Source organism: Protopterus annectens, chromosome 8.part1, assembly GCF_019279795.1.
Source record: "Protopterus annectens isolate FY-2018-M chromosome 8.part1, PAN1.0, whole genome shotgun sequence".
Taxonomy (NCBI): Eukaryota; Metazoa; Chordata; order Ceratodontiformes; family Protopteridae; genus Protopterus; species Protopterus annectens.
In genome coordinates, this window is record NC_056742.1 from 395,411,205 (window position 1) to 395,429,009 (window position 17,805).

At 39.7% G+C, this 17,805-nt stretch overlaps 1 protein-coding gene across 1 annotated transcript in view; it reads right to left on the reverse strand.

The window, feature by feature from the left end:
• N4BP1 (NEDD4 binding protein 1) overlaps positions 1 to 17,805 on the reverse strand; it is a 679,137-nt gene that overhangs the window by 538,770 nt on the left and 122,562 nt on the right. Inside the window, exon 2 of the mRNA XM_044081613.1 lies at positions 10,428 to 12,166. Coding sequence (XP_043937548.1) covers positions 10,428 to 12,166 — 1,739 coding nt within the window. The remainder of the gene's footprint in view (positions 1 to 10,427; positions 12,167 to 17,805) is intronic.

The following is a 17,805-nucleotide window of genomic DNA, read 5'->3' on the forward strand; positions in this document are numbered from 1 at the left end:
GTACTACCACATTTGTGCACTGAAAGCCAATATAAAAATGTATTAAAACATTCATATTCATCAAGGATACCCACACCTCCAGGTTAGTGACACAGCACAATGCATCAGAGATCATCCATGTGCAACCAACAACGGGCAAAACTGCAATCCAAATTGTAGCTTGCTACAGATCACCCACCATGACCCAGGACACCCATTCCGCATTTCTGGAGACACTGGGAAATATGAAGGTCCTACCAAACACCCTAATACTGGGTGATTTCAATTACCCAAACATAAACTGGGAGAACTACTCAAATACAAACTCCCTTGCCCAACACTTCCTAGAATTTATAAACTCGAATGCCCTAGATCAACTAGTTAACACCCCCACCAGAGGGAACAACATATTGGACCTGGTCATCACCAGCATGGGCGACCGGTGTTCCACACCGGAGGTCAACCCCTCGCTGGTTAGATCAGACCATAGACTAGTAGACTAATCACTCTGGATTATCCACATTCCGCCCCCACCCCCAATCAAGGAAACCACCGTGAAAAACTTTTCAAAAGCAAACTTCACGTTATTTATGACCGAGGTGGAAAGGTTCACAGCCCCATGCTAAAGGAAAATGCTGTCCAAGCTGCTGAAACCTTTACAAAGGCACTCTATGAGCACCTGCAGGAGTGCATGGATCGTGCTATCCCAAGTAAAACCAAGAATCACTCCTCCAAGAAAAGAAACCAGTCTGGTGGAGCCCTAAGAAACCAGTCTGGTGGAGCCCTGCCATAAACCAGCTATACAACAGGAGGAGGAAACTAGTACAGAAAAGAGTAAAATCCCAAGAAGGAAAGACATCCCTGATCAGTATCAGCAAGAAACTACGATCCCTCATTAAATCATCCAAGGCTAGTTTCAAAAGAAAAATTGCCAATGACTCCAAAGATAACCACAAAGCATTCTTTAGCTATGTCAAGAACCTAAGTGGAAACTCTCAGATCTACTCAGAGTTAAGTGCAGAATGGCACAAAATACACTGAACCAACTGATATTGCCAACATTCCGGCAAACAGGTTTAGTGCAAACTTCACCCCCCTCTCACCCTCTAAAGGGCCGATAACCATACCAGAAGAATGTAGGGCCCCGTCAATCACCGACACACAAGTAAAAACAGCCCTATCCAAAGCCAAAAACACAGCATCAATGGGACCGGACGGTGTCCCATGTTGCGTCTTACAAGAGCTCCAAAATGAACTAACCCCTCACCTAAACACACCGTTCAAACTCAGCCTCTCTACAGGCTATGTAAACCACAGAATGGCGCACAGCAACAGTTATCCCGCTCCACAAAGGTGGAGCCACAACGGACCCTGGGAACTATCGCCCTATAAGCCTGACTATCCTGGTCTGCAAGGCTATGGAGCGCATCATTATGGAACTCATTAACAGAGACATTGGGAACCCCCAAACCTTGGACCCTACCCAGTTTGGCTTTGTTAAGGGCAGATCATGCCTCCTAAACCTGGTGGACTTCTTTGAGACAGTTACCAAGGCATTAGACTAGGGAAAGGAGGTCCACACAGCCTACCTAGACCTCGCAAAGGCTTTCAACACCATTCCCCATTCTAGTATTATAGACAAGCTCACCAGCTTGAACATAAACTCCTACGTCACGAGATGGGTTGCCAAATGGCTCATGAATAGAACACACATGGCTAGAGTTGCAGGCTCTATGCCCGACTCTAAACCGGTTACAAGTGGTGTCCCCCAGAGCTCAGTCCTAGGACCCCTCCTGTTCGGTATATACTTCTCAGAGGTACAGGCAAGCATAGGAGGACTACGGCTGACCAAGTTCGCAGACAACTGCAAACTAGGGTCCATAATTGATTCCCCGGCTGATACAGACACCCTCCAGAAAGGTCTCACTGAGACGGATACCTGGTGTCAAAATCATGGCCTCAAACTAAATGCCAAAACCATGGCCTCAAACTAAATGCCAAAAAGTGCATAGTCATCCCATTTGTTTTTTTCCAAAGTACCCATGAACTACCACATAGGTGGTAGTCCCCTAAATACAGAAAATGTAATAAGGGATCTGGGGACCCAAGTAGATAGTAATCTCTCCTTTGATAATCATATTGCCAAGGTGGTTAGAAAATCCTTCTATGTGGCCCACCTAATTACAAAAGGGTTTGCATCTAGAACAAAAGAGGTTATTGTGCCTCTCTACTCATCATTCATTAGACACATCATAGAATACAACGCCCCATTTGGGATGTACCTTACAAGACACCTGCAACAGCTGGAAAGACCACAAAAGTACCTCACCAAGAGGATTACTGGCTTCAAACAGATGCCCTATGCAGCCCGACTCAAGAAACTCCAGCTGTACTTGGTTGCATACCGCTTACTCAAAGGTGATCTCTGCCTGACATACAAGGCCATGTCCAACCCAGAATTGATGGACATGTTCCACCTAAAAAAAAAAAAAAACAAATCCCGGAGAGCCACATGCTCTACAGATATAAACCTCACCGCAACGATAAATAGGACATGCTGGAGGGATAGATTCCTGTCCCAGAGACTCCCCATGCTTTGGAACAGGATTCCAACATATATCAGGCAGAGCCCCACACTAACACTCTTCAAGAGAAACCTTGACGAGTGGATGGGAAACAGAAAATTTACCCTGGGAATAACTGCAGTGGCTCTGCTGGACAGTGGCGCAGGGAACTAATGGCTCTGTTGGACAGGGGTACAGGGAACTAATCTAAGGGGGTGGCGAAAGCCAACACATTCTGGCTAGGCTTATAAATGCCCTTGGGCAGATAGCCTAGTACTTACCTATGAACCTATAATGATTGTCATGCAAGGTCCCACTTTGCTGAAGAAAAACACAACCATTAGACCAAGGAGGAAAATGTTTTATCTGGGCCTATCACTCTTCTCAGGCAGTAAAGCTAGCAAGTCATAAAGTGCAAAGTTGTATTTGAAAGTAAAACGCAACTTGTTGCTTTTTGAGTCAGGAAATCTAAGGACATAAAATGTAGTTAGTGTTCTTCACACTTGCTGCTTTTTTGAGTCAGGAAATCTAAAGCCATAAAATGTAATTACACTGTTCTTCAAAAGGGGCAGTTGGCCAGAGCTGAGAAAGCAGTCATTAGTATTCAAGAGAGAAAATTCTCCACTACATTAGTAGTCTGGATGAAAAAAAAGAATGTTCTATATTGGACAAATGATACGCAAAAATATATATCTGTGCTGAAACCAGTGTACAAGTCAGCCAGTCTTATTTCTTATATAAATGTAGATGCCATGATTATCTAAGTTCTTGTGAAATCTGCATCCGATGCATGATTTTAATATTTGTTACTAACTCAGAATAGTAAGGAACGGTATTCCTTTAAGTTAGAGTCAGCCAAGTTTATTTAGCTGCAACGTTGTATTCATTACAGTGTCTTGACATCTGCATATTTACTCTGCATCAGCATTTTGCCAACATCTTTACTATTTAATGAACAATAAATATTTATTCACTTGCAAGATCTTGTGGCTAGGTAATTATGCTTTACTATTTATTATCTGAAAAGAAAGTATTTAGCAGTACAGGTTGGCAAGCTGTGGCATCCACATGAAAGACCAACTCACTTGAGCACACAAGTGACTACTTTTATAATTTGTGTTTAGCTAAATCAAGAGTGGTAATGTGTTGGGTCTCTAGTTTAATAATATAAAGTGGGAGCAGTAATACCTTGTAAGAAGAAAGCTGTTTCCAGTTCCCCGTAGCTAACGTGTGTGTATGTGTGAGAAAGTGAATGAGAATAATTTGTTTGAAAAGCAATTACGATAGGGAAGTGGCACTGGAAGACACAGTAGTTCACAGATGGTGTGATGAGAAAAGGGCCTGGGGTGCTAGGCCAAAGACTTGGCCTAAAAGTTGCCAGTGTGTAATACGATAAGGGTGTCAAAAGCCTATCTATATCCAGGGCAGCTGTGAATATTCTGTTTACACTCTTCAGGTCAAGATGCATTTGGTGAATTGTTGACTGAATCTAATTTTCTGTGGGTTTTTTTTTTTTTTTATACTTTAGCATGATGGGCACTAGGGGATTTGACTAATCAGACCTGTTGTGGGCAGTGGAGTAGATCCCAAGGACTATAGCTCTTGTCTTCTGCCTTCCCAGGTGGTACACTAGTTTAGAAATGGTAGGATTAAAACCCCAATCAGAGCCAGACCTGTCGTCACAGACTGGAGATAGTGTGCCATGCATCACAGCCATCATAACCCCTTTTCCAGCTAAGTTGAAAAGAAACCAAAACTCAAAAAAAGTCGTGGGTAGGTACTTAAAAGGCAAAATGTCCAGGAACTGAAAATGTACAATCCTGTCTCTCTGCAATATTTCACACAACTACGTTACTCTTGAAGTCTGCAAACAGCCTTTTTTCTGGCACCAGGGCTGTGGTAGGGTACTCCCCGTCATTAACTTTACTATTCAACATTTATAACTCCATAATCATTCATGCACGAATCATAGGACTAAACATCTAATTAAAAATATTGCCAAATGTTAATTCAAATTTTAAAGTCTGGTTTAATTCCAATTACATAGTGTAATTATTACAACATATCAGTACAAAAAGCATATTATATTTCCTGGGATTTTTGCTACAAGTATAACTCATCTCAAGCAGGTCTAGTTGCGGGAGCCAACCTTGAAGCAGCACTCTAGGTCAAAGGTTCAAAGGGGTGGGCAATGAATCCTGTTTCATGTTAACCAGCTTTAAACTTTCTTTTCCTGTTTTTAACTTTATCAGGAGTAATGACTTACAAGATTTAACATGCAGCACAAAAAGTCTCTTCACCTAAGCAACAGAGAAAACGATTTTTTTCAGTAGCAGCACTTTGTGACCACAATTATATGTCTTAAATGGCTTACTCTCCATTTTTAAACTAGACACCACAAAATATCCAAACTTCAACAACTGTAATGGCAAAGTAAAAAAAAAATTCCAGCAAAAACTGTAGTACAAATGTAGAGCAGAACAGTGCTGTAGAATAAGAAGGAGAGACCATAAAAACACACGAGGTTTAGGAAGTGGGTTAAAGTAAGTAAAAGTATCCAAAAGTAGACTAAGAAACAGATCACACCTGAAATGACATCTGGATGTCAGAGAGAGTGAAGACTAAAGAGACTGAAAAAAAGTAACTATTTGAAAACATCACAAGCAAAGTTTAATAAGAAAATGAAACCTATGGTCATTTCTCTGAAACTTCTCCTTTGGTGTACAAAACACAGAAAGATATGACGAAGAAAGTCTTTTACAGAGCATTTTGGGTAAAAAGTGGAGGGGCAAGTAGCCTGGGGGAAGTTTCATATACCGAGCAACCAAAGACCTAAATGCATTACTCCTACTGCTGACAAGAATGGACTTCCTTGACACTAACTGCTGTGGTATAAAGAGTATTTGTTTTAGTGGTGAAACAGTTACAATTCATTAACATAATTGTTTATGTAACTTTCTTGTGTGTGCAAGTATAAACTAGTTTTTTTTATTCAAAATGTACAGTAGTTATGAATCATAAAATGTAGGCTGTTTTTCATGCAATATAAAACAAAACTGAACTTGGACGTTAAATGCATTAGTTTGTGCATTACACCAAAGGTTACTGAAGATCTTTTTAACGCAGCAAGGTAATGCAAATGCCTGATGTTAACCATTAGAGCAATGAAAACCAAGTAAGATAAAAAGAAAGATACAAGAATCCAAGTATGCTTAGGAGAATGTGGCAAGACTGAGTGCCTGTTGTTGTGTATTCAGGAAAGCAAAATGTTTACATTTATAACATGGTATTTCCTACCACGACTAATTAAAGTATAAAAACTGCTCGGTTCATTTATTCGTGGAGAGGCAGAATTGAATTTTCATCTTCCTGCACATGCTGAATTCAATAAACATAACTCTCTGAACTGCATAACCCACTACTATATCTGCCTAATTTAAAGATCAAATAAATCAATTTCTGCCTCACACGATAACCTGCTGATTTACAGGTTCAAAGGTTCATAAGTGCTTTCTTAAGCTACTGATCTGAGAGGACCTTAAGAAGCCTAGCCCTACATTCCCATAGTAATTATTAGCCCTTATATTTTGCAACATGATTCTGCACAGATGGGCCGGAATGCACAAACGTATGTTGGGTACTTGTTTCCTCATCCATGAAGGCTATTCGCGCCAAACCAGGGATGAATTTGCAGTTAACTATTTGCACCTCATAAAAAAGAACCCATTGTATGAACTCTACCACTTTTACAGTCACGTTGTCTAATCCAGTATATCCAGACCTTTTAGCACTGTCCACCTACTTTCCTTGTAATAATGCTAGCCTATATCAAGACTGCCCATGCTGAGAAGATTCAGGTATATTTAGTCAACCGAGATTTTAAAGTGCAATGAAGAAGTTAAAAAAAAAAAAAAAAAAAAAAAAAAGAACTGCACAGAAGAGAGGATTCTATGGGACGGTTGGCTGAACATTTACCATTTGTGTTTTCTAGTCAAATTAGCTTTCTGCATCATCTGTTACTAAATTTACTAAGAAAAAATATAATGCATAAAAGCTTATTCTCCAAATTTAATTTACAAATATCCCATATTACACCTGTTCATTTTTTAATGTAATAAGTATACTGTCTGAAACTGCAAGTATGCAAATTTGAATGAACGTATCACAACCAATTTTACTTTTACTACATAATGTGTGTTTTAACATTTCACCTTTATAAAAATGATTAACTTAAGTGGCAGACAAAATGCTGCAAAACAGTTTAAGTACCATCATAACCTACACATTTTCTTCCTAAACTATCACCTCTTAATTTTAACATGACAAACATTTCTCACCTTTTCTGTGCTACTCAGAATTTCAGTGTACATCTTGTTAGTTGTAAACAAAACCTTGTGATATCCTCTTCAGGAATCTGCCTCCCTGACTCTTGCATCACATGGGTCCATTATCCTTAAAGGAGTACAACAGGTTTCTCTAATGTATTCCTCAACTTCACAGCCCTTTTCCTCCCTATTTACATTGTCCTCTGTAAAGCAACAATAAAGCATTTACAATTTTTATAATTCCCCTTACTTCTGTAACAGAAGCCTACCTTCTCATACTGTGATGGTTTCACTTACAAAATGATTCTCTCACGTTTGAATAAAGCTTGCTGGAGTCACCCAATTACTGACATCATCGAGGCCATGCAATGCAGGTACTTTTCTTTTTTTCTAATCAGTTCCCTCCCCCAAAGTGACATCACCACAGCAGTCATGTGATTCTAACTAAAATAATAAGACCCACCCATTCTGTGATGTCATGGCTCCCTTGTCCTTCCCCCAGCCTGAGTGCTGTTCATTTTATTCAGTAGTAGTGTAGTAACACCGATATTTGGAAACACAGAAATTTGGTATGCATGTTTGTACATTCTGCACGGAAAATGATGCTTAGGTGGTGTATCGCTTGCATACTTCTCTGTTGTATTTGCACCAGATACTGCTAGTGTGCAGTGCAGGAATAGAAAGATTAAAACATTACCCTGGTATCAGAGGTGGCAGTGCAACATATTCATAGTGGCTTAACATGAGAGTAGCTCTAAGCAAGCACCATGTGAAACCTGAACAAGCACCTAGAATTATTCAGTGCAGCTTCCACACCTTAAGTCTGAAAATGAATTTGCATACTCACATGAACAGGAGTAGCTGCATATTGATGGCTAAAGGTTTATGGGCATGTCGGGTGGTTACTACACTGCAAAACTCGTATGTAATGGTGGAGATATTTGGAAGGCATGAGCAAACACACCAGTATATTAAAGCCATAGCACCAACTGAACTGGAGGCTGGTAAATAGATTTAGTAAGGGATTTTGTCCATGCACAAATATTTCAACAGTGATTCTTTGCAGTGGCATCCATTATCTGATTCAAGGTAAGTTAACCTTGATGTCCTTTATTTAAAAAAAAAAAATCAATAAAAAATTTACTTTGTTATAAGTGACTTCTGGACTCAAGAAAAAGGAAGGGGAAAATATAGCAATGTGGTTTGTATGTACAAAGACAAATCCAGGGACACTGCAAAAGGTTTTTTTTGCAAACCAACCAGTGGAGTAAAAACATATGAAACATAACTGTGGGCGGCACAGTGGTGCAGTGGTTAACATTGTCACCTCACAGCAAGAGGTTCTCCGGTTCGATTCTCGGCTGGGATGCCTTCTGTGTGGAGTTTGCATGTTCTCCCTGTGTTCGCGTGGGTTTCCTCCGGGTACTCCGGTTTCCTCCCACATTCCAAAGACATGCATCTGGAGCATTTCTCCCCGGGCCTCCGCTGAAAACAGGCTCTGTGGAACCTAGTCAGACTTTCCCGGTCAACAAATGATAAATAAATAAATAAATGAATGAAGGCAAACACTGCATACCAACACACTTTGCACATGTAAATCTCAATTTTTAACAAGGTGGAAGCATGAAGTGATACCTTAACATTTAAATTAATAAAGATCTAAACTGGTTAATAGTATAAATGTTTTATTTTTAGCTCCTTGGTGCAAGGCCTTACTGGATGTGATTGCAGTCAAGTAAGGCCATGGCTATAGTGCAGCAAAAAAATGTCCCCTCTAACAAAGGAAATGCTAGAGCAAAGATTAAATTACATGAGTCAAGCACCCTGCTGAGATCTGCCAATCAATGGAATTACCAGGTCAAATTACCCTCAGGACTTTGACAGCTAGGGAAGCTAAGTGTTATGGGGGAGGGGAGAAGTGGACTGGAATTCATTGTCTCACAAATTAGTGCCATTTAAACTAAATTAGAAAAAAAGGCAGCAGTAAACAGCACTTTGAGTGTGTTCTGTGGCATTTGCACTGTTTCTGTTTTAAGTAGTCATCCAGCAGCAGGGAATGTTACTTACACTGTTCTATTTTACTCAGTACTTTGTATGCATGCAACGTCTATGAAATGATAGGAACTTTAGGCAAACGGAGGCCTGCATGATGTAACATTTTTGAGCCAAACAATGAGTTCTGGGATACTGGATGGCAACCTGATTTATCCAAACCACGTCAATATGCCAGCCTCCAGGTGGTCAGAGTCTGGAATTACATATAAAAATATTTAAAATCCTGTAAATAATCCCAGAGTGCTGTTAAAGTGTAGGAAACATCATGCCATGATGTTTTAAACATGTTTTTTGAGTCTGTGGGTGCGGTACTCCTTTAAGACTTGCTGTCTGAGAAAGCCTGCATAATAAGCTTCTTATATCTGTCTCATCTTGCCACTACCACTGGAGCCGTAACTTTATTACATGCCAGGAGCTGCAGACAGACATGGCAACTGTGTGGTATTTATCAAGTAAGCAGCTCAGCAATCCCAAGTACTTCTGTCTCAAAACGTGAAGAGGAGGATACAGACACTTTAGCTAAATAAATTGAATTCTTTCCTGCAACATTTTCTGTGCTATTCGGGCTCCTCAATGCATACTAAACTGGGTTCTGATACAATCTCATATAATTTTCTTTAGGAATTTGTGGCAGTTGCTTCTGCAGAAATAATAGCTATCACATTTAAGGTTATCTGACCAGAAAAAAAAAAAACACGTAACACTGGATTTTAAACCCAAGTGAAATGCATACGAGTTTCTGGATTTACATCTCTCTACTGCACATTGTAAAATGCTGCCTGTTCTTGCTCTTAAATGGAGACATAAACCCACTCAAGTCTTGGGAGATTTACCTCAAACTTTCAAGAAATGTGACCCCCAGTGACAGAACCACCATTACATGTTAAAGAGCAGTTTGTGCTTAAATTTCAAGAACTGTGATTCCAGTGACAGAACCAACGTGCAAGACGACGTGTCACTGAATTTAAGATTCTTTGTGTTACTATGCAGTTAAACAAAGGGATTATTACAGCCTGTTCAGCACAAACCGGTGTGACTAAAAAAACTTACTAGCAGACTGCCCAACGGATTTTACACTTAAGGAATACTTCTGATCCCCACTGTAACTATATGGATAGATGACCTTTACAAGAGAGTATGGGACATTATTTCCTGTTATGATGACAAGATTTATAAAGTACAATGAACGATAGAGAAGGGCTACCAAAGGAATCATGCCAGTATGCCCCATCATGTAATTTTTTTGGTCAGAACACAACAATTGCTACCTACTTACTGTACTGCAAGGGGAATCTTGCACAGAATGTCAAGACAACATAAAAAAAAAAAACCTTCTTCACTTGATCACAAAAGCCTTTAGCGAGATTTGATCTTGTACTACTGTGAATGTCACTGGAATACAAAAGCTGCAATCTGTACAAAGTCCTAAAATTTACCATTAGTCCAAAAGGAGACAGAACAGTACTTTTAACAGACTGAGAAATAAAAATCAATCAATACTTACGCCATAGCAACATTGCTGCCATCTATAATTATGTGCTTTAAGTATGGTTTCCCAGGTTCATTCCTCAGTTTCAGGTTATATGGAGTTTTTATTAAATCAAAAAATCTCTGGCTGCCAGTAATCACTGAATCCTGTACTTGAAGTGGCCTTTTAATTGGTGGCCTGGAATAAATTATTGGTTCTTGGTGAAGCAACTCATGTTCTTCAATACTTTGTTGATCAGATGGCCTTGAAACTGCAACCTGGTATTTCTCAGTTGGTCTAGAAGAGTGTTCCCTCTCAGGCACTGCAGATTTCTGCCCAACTGCTGCAGTCTCCACAAGAACCTGGTCAGAATGCCTACATGCTGAACTTGAACTGCCTCTGGCAATGAACTCTGTCCTCTCCTTAAAGTCTACCTTTGAATTTTGTGCAGTGCAAGAGGGGAATGAAGCGCCATCTGTCTCTAAGTCATCTATTTCAATGACTGGAGAGCATTGCAGATTAACCACAGTTTTGCTGTTTTTTGGTATAGCAGACCCCATGGAATTGCTTACTGCTGCAGAACTTGACTTACATGTGCCATCGCTTGAACTGTTTTCTTGTGGTCTGGAAGTACTACATTTTACATCTGTCATCTCTTCTTTTGCTGCTAAAGTACTTGTTTTTGCTCTGCATTCAGTGTTCACACCAACAGCTCTTGTCTGCAATTTATTACCACTGTAAATTTCTGACGAATAATCCAAACTGTCAGAAATGTCAGAATGAATCTCAGTCCTTCCCTGGCACTTTTTACTTTCTTTCTCAATGTGTTCAAGTAGTAATAATGGTTCTTCAAGTTGTCCCACCCTTTTTATAACCTGTTCCACCAAATCCTGAGAATAACCCATAGTCTTAAAAAAATCTACAAGAATTTTGTATTCCTTCTCAGGCTTGACATCAACCCAGTCCTCCACAAATATAACTGAACTGTCTGATTCGCTACTGCAGTCCAGTTCCAAAAGAGAATCCTCTAAGTCAGTGCTGTCATTAAGTTTAAGGGGACTGCACTGAGACTGTTCTACAGAATAAGGTCGCTTTCTAAGTCTGCCTTCACTTCCAGAATACCTCCTTTTGCAAGGCAGTTTTTCCTGACTATCAGAAGACTCTTGACATGGGATAGAGCCAACCTCTTGGTTAGATTCTTCTTTTGGTATGTCTGACAGCATCAAATCTATTTGATTTGTAAGTTCGGTTACAGGTGTCCCGGCTTGCTTTCTTGTCTGCTCTAATGTATGCTCAGTTACTTCAACTGCTTCTATCTTAACTGAAGTAGTTGAAGTTACATGTGTGTCACATGGTTCTGTAAGGTCAACAACTTCATGTTCGGTTTTAATGGGCTCAAACCTACCGGCAAGGTTCAAGAGTTCTTTTTTAAGGGAACTTGGCAAAAGCAACAAATCCATAGTATACTTGTCTGCATGATCTTCAACAAAAATTTTAAACTGTTTCTTAATGAAGGTTTCTACTTCACTTGGTAAACTCTGGTTATTTTTAAAAAGTTTCACAAACTGCTGAATCTGACTTCTTGCCATAACAACTGCCTCAGCCCCCCCTCTGATGTGCAATGATCCGAGCTCTGAGACTGCAACATCAGCACAAGTGTCCCGTATGAGACAGTCCAGGAAAAGTCGGTCGGCACCAACAAATATACAATGCATATCCCTTGGATAGGATTCTTCTTCTTCGAACTCTGGTTCACAAAACCCTTTCATATACTCCTACAATAAAGAAAAATGCAATAACAGATATAAATATTAGGAAGACATTACTCCACCACAGCAATGACACACAAAAGCATGCAAGTACAACACACCACATTCATTTGCATTTTGTTTCATTTCTTAAACAGAAGAAACAGCCTGAGTTCCCCGAATCAAGGGCAATACTAAACCAATTCATAGGTACTCAGGCAGTTTGATAGAGTGCAGGGTTAAACTAACCATCACATTAAACATGCATAACGAATTCCTGTAACCAGCTTCAAAATTTAACCACAGGCTGCAGTAAATGGGAGTATTTGGCAATGTGTCCTTAAACAGAAGCAAACTTCCTATGTAACATATTAAAGGACAACAACGGGATATTAAAGCAGATTGCTCAACCTGTTGTCTCTTTTAGTGCCTGTTCGTTGATACAGCCTCAAAAAATCACCCATGCATCTTTAAAAACTAATCCACTCAAACTGTTTTCCCTGTTAGGCTTCCTACCTTTCCGTACTGTTTTATTTTCACTTTGAAAACCAAGCTGAAAACCTCTAGCTGGCTCTTAAATGATGATGTCACATCTGACAGATCTCTTGCTCTAGGTACCGGGATGTTTCCTCCCCAAAGTGATGTAATCCCCGCCTGATTTGCATGCTGTATAGTGAACCTCCCAAATTGTGATGTTACAGCTGCCTTGCCCAGCCCACTCTTAACCTAGCAAAAATGTCAAACTATAATCTCACTTTTCTGAAGAGCCCTACCGATATGTGACAAAGTACAGGCAGAAGCACAGTAACAGCTGCAAAAACTAAGAGCATAAATTTGCAATGACCATGCGTAGGCATTAATTGCATAAGAAGCAGATGTCTGTCACAATTAATCGACAACGCTACATCAGATTACAAGTAGTATGCAATACTGTAATTTTCTTAAATTACCACTTAAAAAAGCATGTGGGTGCTGTCATGCAAGTCTGTGAAATATCTTGTTTTTATAGTGCATCATTTGTTAGCTATTTAACCAAACAGGAAGGAAAAATAAGTGGGAGTTTGATGCTTTGCAATACAGTGATTATTCCCAGTGCTATGGAGCTTGGTTCTAAATTTGGCAGGAGTGCAACAAAAAAAAATCTCTCACTGTAAGGAAGGAAAGGCTGACAAGAAAACAGTACATTAGTCTGGTCACCTGCTGTGAGCTGTCAATCACATGCAGATAATGGGTCAAATTACCCTTAGCTCTTTGACAGCTAGGGAAGGTAGGTGTGAAGGGGGAGGGGAGATACCTTCAAGAACTAGATATCAGCTTTCACAAAAGAAATCAAGTTAGCATTTCTAAAAAGAAAAAGCAATAAAATGCACTTTTCAATTCTGTTCTGTAGCATTTGCAATGCTTCTGTTTGAAGTAGTCATTGAAAAAGGATAAAATTTTAACCAAAGTATATGACTATAACACAGCAGTGAATGCCTGTAAAATCAGTGGACTGACAGGAGCTTTAACATGGCAGATCTGATGCAATTTTTTTGGAGACAAACAATGTATTCTGGGATACTTACAGGCAGACTAAACAGTCAAGAGTTATTTCAAGATGCCAGACTCCATGTGGTCAGAGTCAGAAATTGCATATAAAAATATCTAAAAAGCTCCAAATAGTCCCAGAGTGGTGTTAAAATGTAGGAAACACCAAACCATGATGAAATAAACCTTTTTTTTTTTGAGTCTGTGGGCGCGGTTGTCCTTTAAGAACTTTGGGTCTACTGAGGTACACTAATATAATAATTACGTCTGTTAGTATTTACTCAAATGGTGTGATTTACCCATTAAGGATAAGTCTGAGAAAACAAATATTACAGGGTGTGGGCAAATCCTGCATCAACAATAATTAGTGATTACTGTTACAAAGAAACAGAATTATTTAAAATATCAACATCTTTAATCTTAAAATATAAACATTTAATTTTTGCAAAGTAATTCCACTGCATATTACCTACCACACATTTATTCACATATTTCTTGAAATGAGCTGACAGACATCTCAGACACGTACTCTGAATACAGCATACTGTCCAACATTCCAGTGTAGCAGTTCATAAGCTGGTACTAGGCTATCGGCCCTAGGGCCTATACAAAAGCCTAGCCATAACAATTCCCTGGATATTTCTTCCCACAATATTTACTTCCCTGGACCCCTGTCTACCAGGGTGACTGACGTGATCCCCGGGGTGAATTTCCATCTCCCACCCAATCATCAAGGTTCCCTTTGAAGAGGGCCAAGGAGGCGCTTTGCTTGACATGTATGGGCAGTCTATTTCGGAGTATGGGGAGTTTCTGGGTCAGGAACCTAACCCTCCAGCATGTTTTGTTCATTGTGATGACAAGTTTAGATCCCTGGAGTGTGTGGCTCTGAGGGATTGGGATTTCTTTAAGTGCAGCATGTCCAACAGCTCAGGGTTTAACATGGCCTTGTATGTTAAGCAGAGATCGCCTCTGAGTAAATATGCCATAGAGTATAGCTGGAATTTTTTTAGACTGTCAGCATACGGCATTTGCTTTAGGCCTGCAATTCTTTTAGTGAGTTATTTCTGCGGCCTTTCCAGCTGTTGCAGATGTCTTGTGAGGTACATACCAAACGGGGAGTTGTACTCTATAATGGGCCTAATGAGGGATGAGTACAGTGGGACAATGACCTCCTTTTTTTCTGGATGAAAAGCCCTTAGAGATGAGGTGAGCCACATAGAAAGATTTCCTGACTGTTGTGGCGATGTAGTTATCGAAGGTGAGACCACTGTCCACCTGTGTCCCTAAGTCTCTCATCACACTTTCGGTGTTTAGTGTACTACCACCTATGTGGTAATTCATGGGTACATGTTTTTTTTCCAAAAGGGATAACTATACATTTTTTAGCATCAAGCTTGAGCTCATGGCTCTGGCACCAAGCATCTGTTTCTGTAAGGCCCTTTTGTAGAATATCCACATCATTTGGGGATTCAATAATGGCTCCCAGTTTGCAGTCATCTGCAAACTTTGTTAGCCAGAGTCCCTTAGTGTTGGCCTGTACTTCAGAGAAGTAGATGCCAAACAAGAGCGGTCCCAGGACTGAACTCTGAGGTACACCACTTGTCACTTGTCTGGAGTTTACTTTTTCCTCTTTTTTTATAGTAGCAGTTTATTTTTAAATGCATGCTGTGGATCCCATGGTACCCAAGCTTGGATTTATAACTGCTAATTTAAAAAGGAGTGATGTGTCTATGACTTCTATAGGATTTTGTATTGCAGACTAATTCCTTCACATGCAGTTTTACCAACTTGCCATCACTCGTAATGGTGACAAGTTCAATATTTTCAGCGTGTTACAGACCACTGCTTCTTTCCAGAGGTAATGCAGACTAATCAGTGATGATAGCTGAGCTTTCTAGCACTCTAGCTGTCTGCATTAAGCATTTTATGACCACCCCTCCCTCCATATTATACTATGCACATCACGTTCAAATCAAAGTGTTACCAATTATTTTGTAGTGTATGGATCAGGGTAATTACGATCCAATAGTCAGAAAAAGACAAAAGAGTTAAGCACCAGAATGGCATGTGAACTGATCTTAACAAATGTTAAGCATCTCCCATTTATGTTAAGGTCCGGTCCCATGCTAGGCATCAAAATCTACCTATACTGACTAGCAAGTAATAGTGGGGAAAAAAAAAAAAAAAGTTAAGAGTTGCTACATCAACAAATGTGTGTTCATCTATATAATCTGAAAAATGCGAATGCTGAAACTCAGATGCATGTCATTTTTTAGTCACTTCAAGCATCAGCGGTTTGTCCGAAAACCACACATTTTATATGGAACAGACCACAGATATGATGCAATATGGATGTCCTGCAAAAATCTAAACAGCTGAGAGGTATGGAGTAGAGTAAATATAACGGACTATGTTACACTACCGCTCTGACAATGTCTGCCAAAGTGCTTTACTGCTTTGAAAGCCATGAAAATACTTGGTGATTTTTTTCCCCCTTAACTAGCATTACATGCAGCTCGAGGCAAATGTCTTGGCGTCCATGTCTCAAACACATAAGCCGGCTATGATCAACGCCCTAATAAAAATATAGAGGATTATGAACACCCAATGAAGGGGTAGGAAGGACAGCTCAGAAGTCTAAGACAAGGCTAATCATGCATTTGTGTACACTCAAAGACACAGCTTAACTTGTAGAGGCTTATCAGGTTATGCAAATGTGATAGAAAATGCACAAAAGGAGTGCAAAAATCCAAAAGATAATGCATGCATTTCAAAATAAGCTATCAGCCTGAATGCAGCCTTGAACGTGGATGGACTCATCATTAATGCTAACTGAAGATATGAAGAATCTGCATGTTTGCAGACAAACTGAAGACAGCTGCTCAACAATTTAAACGATTTTTTAAGCAATGTTTTGTAGGGAAGCTGCACCCCAGTACGATGCAAATTGCTGGTGCAAGTGTATAAAGTGAAAATACAATGCAGATGTAGTGTCATGTAGAACACCCAAGAGTCATTTTTAACAAAAAAGGGAATAAAATAAGTATTTCCATGTCAATTTTTACATAATTCTTTACTATCAAAAAAAAAAAAATATATATATATATATATATATATATATATATATTTTTTTGGCATACAATGAAAACTTCACCTGGATATCTATAAAGCAACATATCGCTCACTGTACACTATAAATCTAAAGTAACATTTCTGATAGTGAGTGAAAACGTGAAACTGAACACGATGGTGTCTACATAGCATGTCAAAGCCAGCAGTTCTATCCTTACATGTCATCACATTTTTATGCTGCATCACAAAAGAGAAGTACATTTCCTTGTATGGAATTTACTACTAATAAGGCTATTTTGTGGATAAAACTGAATTTTGACCTGCTGAAGGAAGACCATTACATTCATAAACATATCTGCAGAATGAACTGCTATACTGCGTACATTGAGAGAAAATATTGCAAATGTTTACATCCATTCATGACTGGAAGGGAGTACCATCTTGCTAACAGCAAAAAATCAGCAAATCATGCTACTGTTATGAAAAAAGAAGTTGTGTCTTACCATAACATACCATCTGTGTTGTTCATCTTCTTTCATTCATCACAGATGGGTTTGGTTCCTAGCCCTCGGAACAGTCTCGACCTAGTACCAAGCTCGCGCCAGCCAAAAAACTCTAGAGGTAAGCTTCAACCCACAATGCCCTTCTCCCCGTTACCTCAGATTGAGTTTGCCCATGTTATACAAGTAAAGCAGAGACCACTTCTGCGCAAAGACCCTAAGACACCACTAGGACCCAAAGTATCCACCAGGACCCTTTGGTGGGGGAAGGGGGGTGGGAAGTGATGAATGAAAAAAGATGAACAACACAGATGGAACGTTATGGTAAGACATAACTTCTTTATCGGATGTTGTTAATCTTCTTTCCATTCATCACTGATGGGACAGAATCCCCAGCTACCTTACCATCCTTGGGTGCCCCTTATGGAAGGATGTTCTTGAGAACCATCGAGCCGAAGGCAGCTCTCCCTCTGGAGACTACATCCAATTTGTAATGATTGATAAAACAGTGGGGTTTAGCTCAAGTGGCTGCTGCGCAAATGTCATCCATAGAAGCCCTGGAATGGA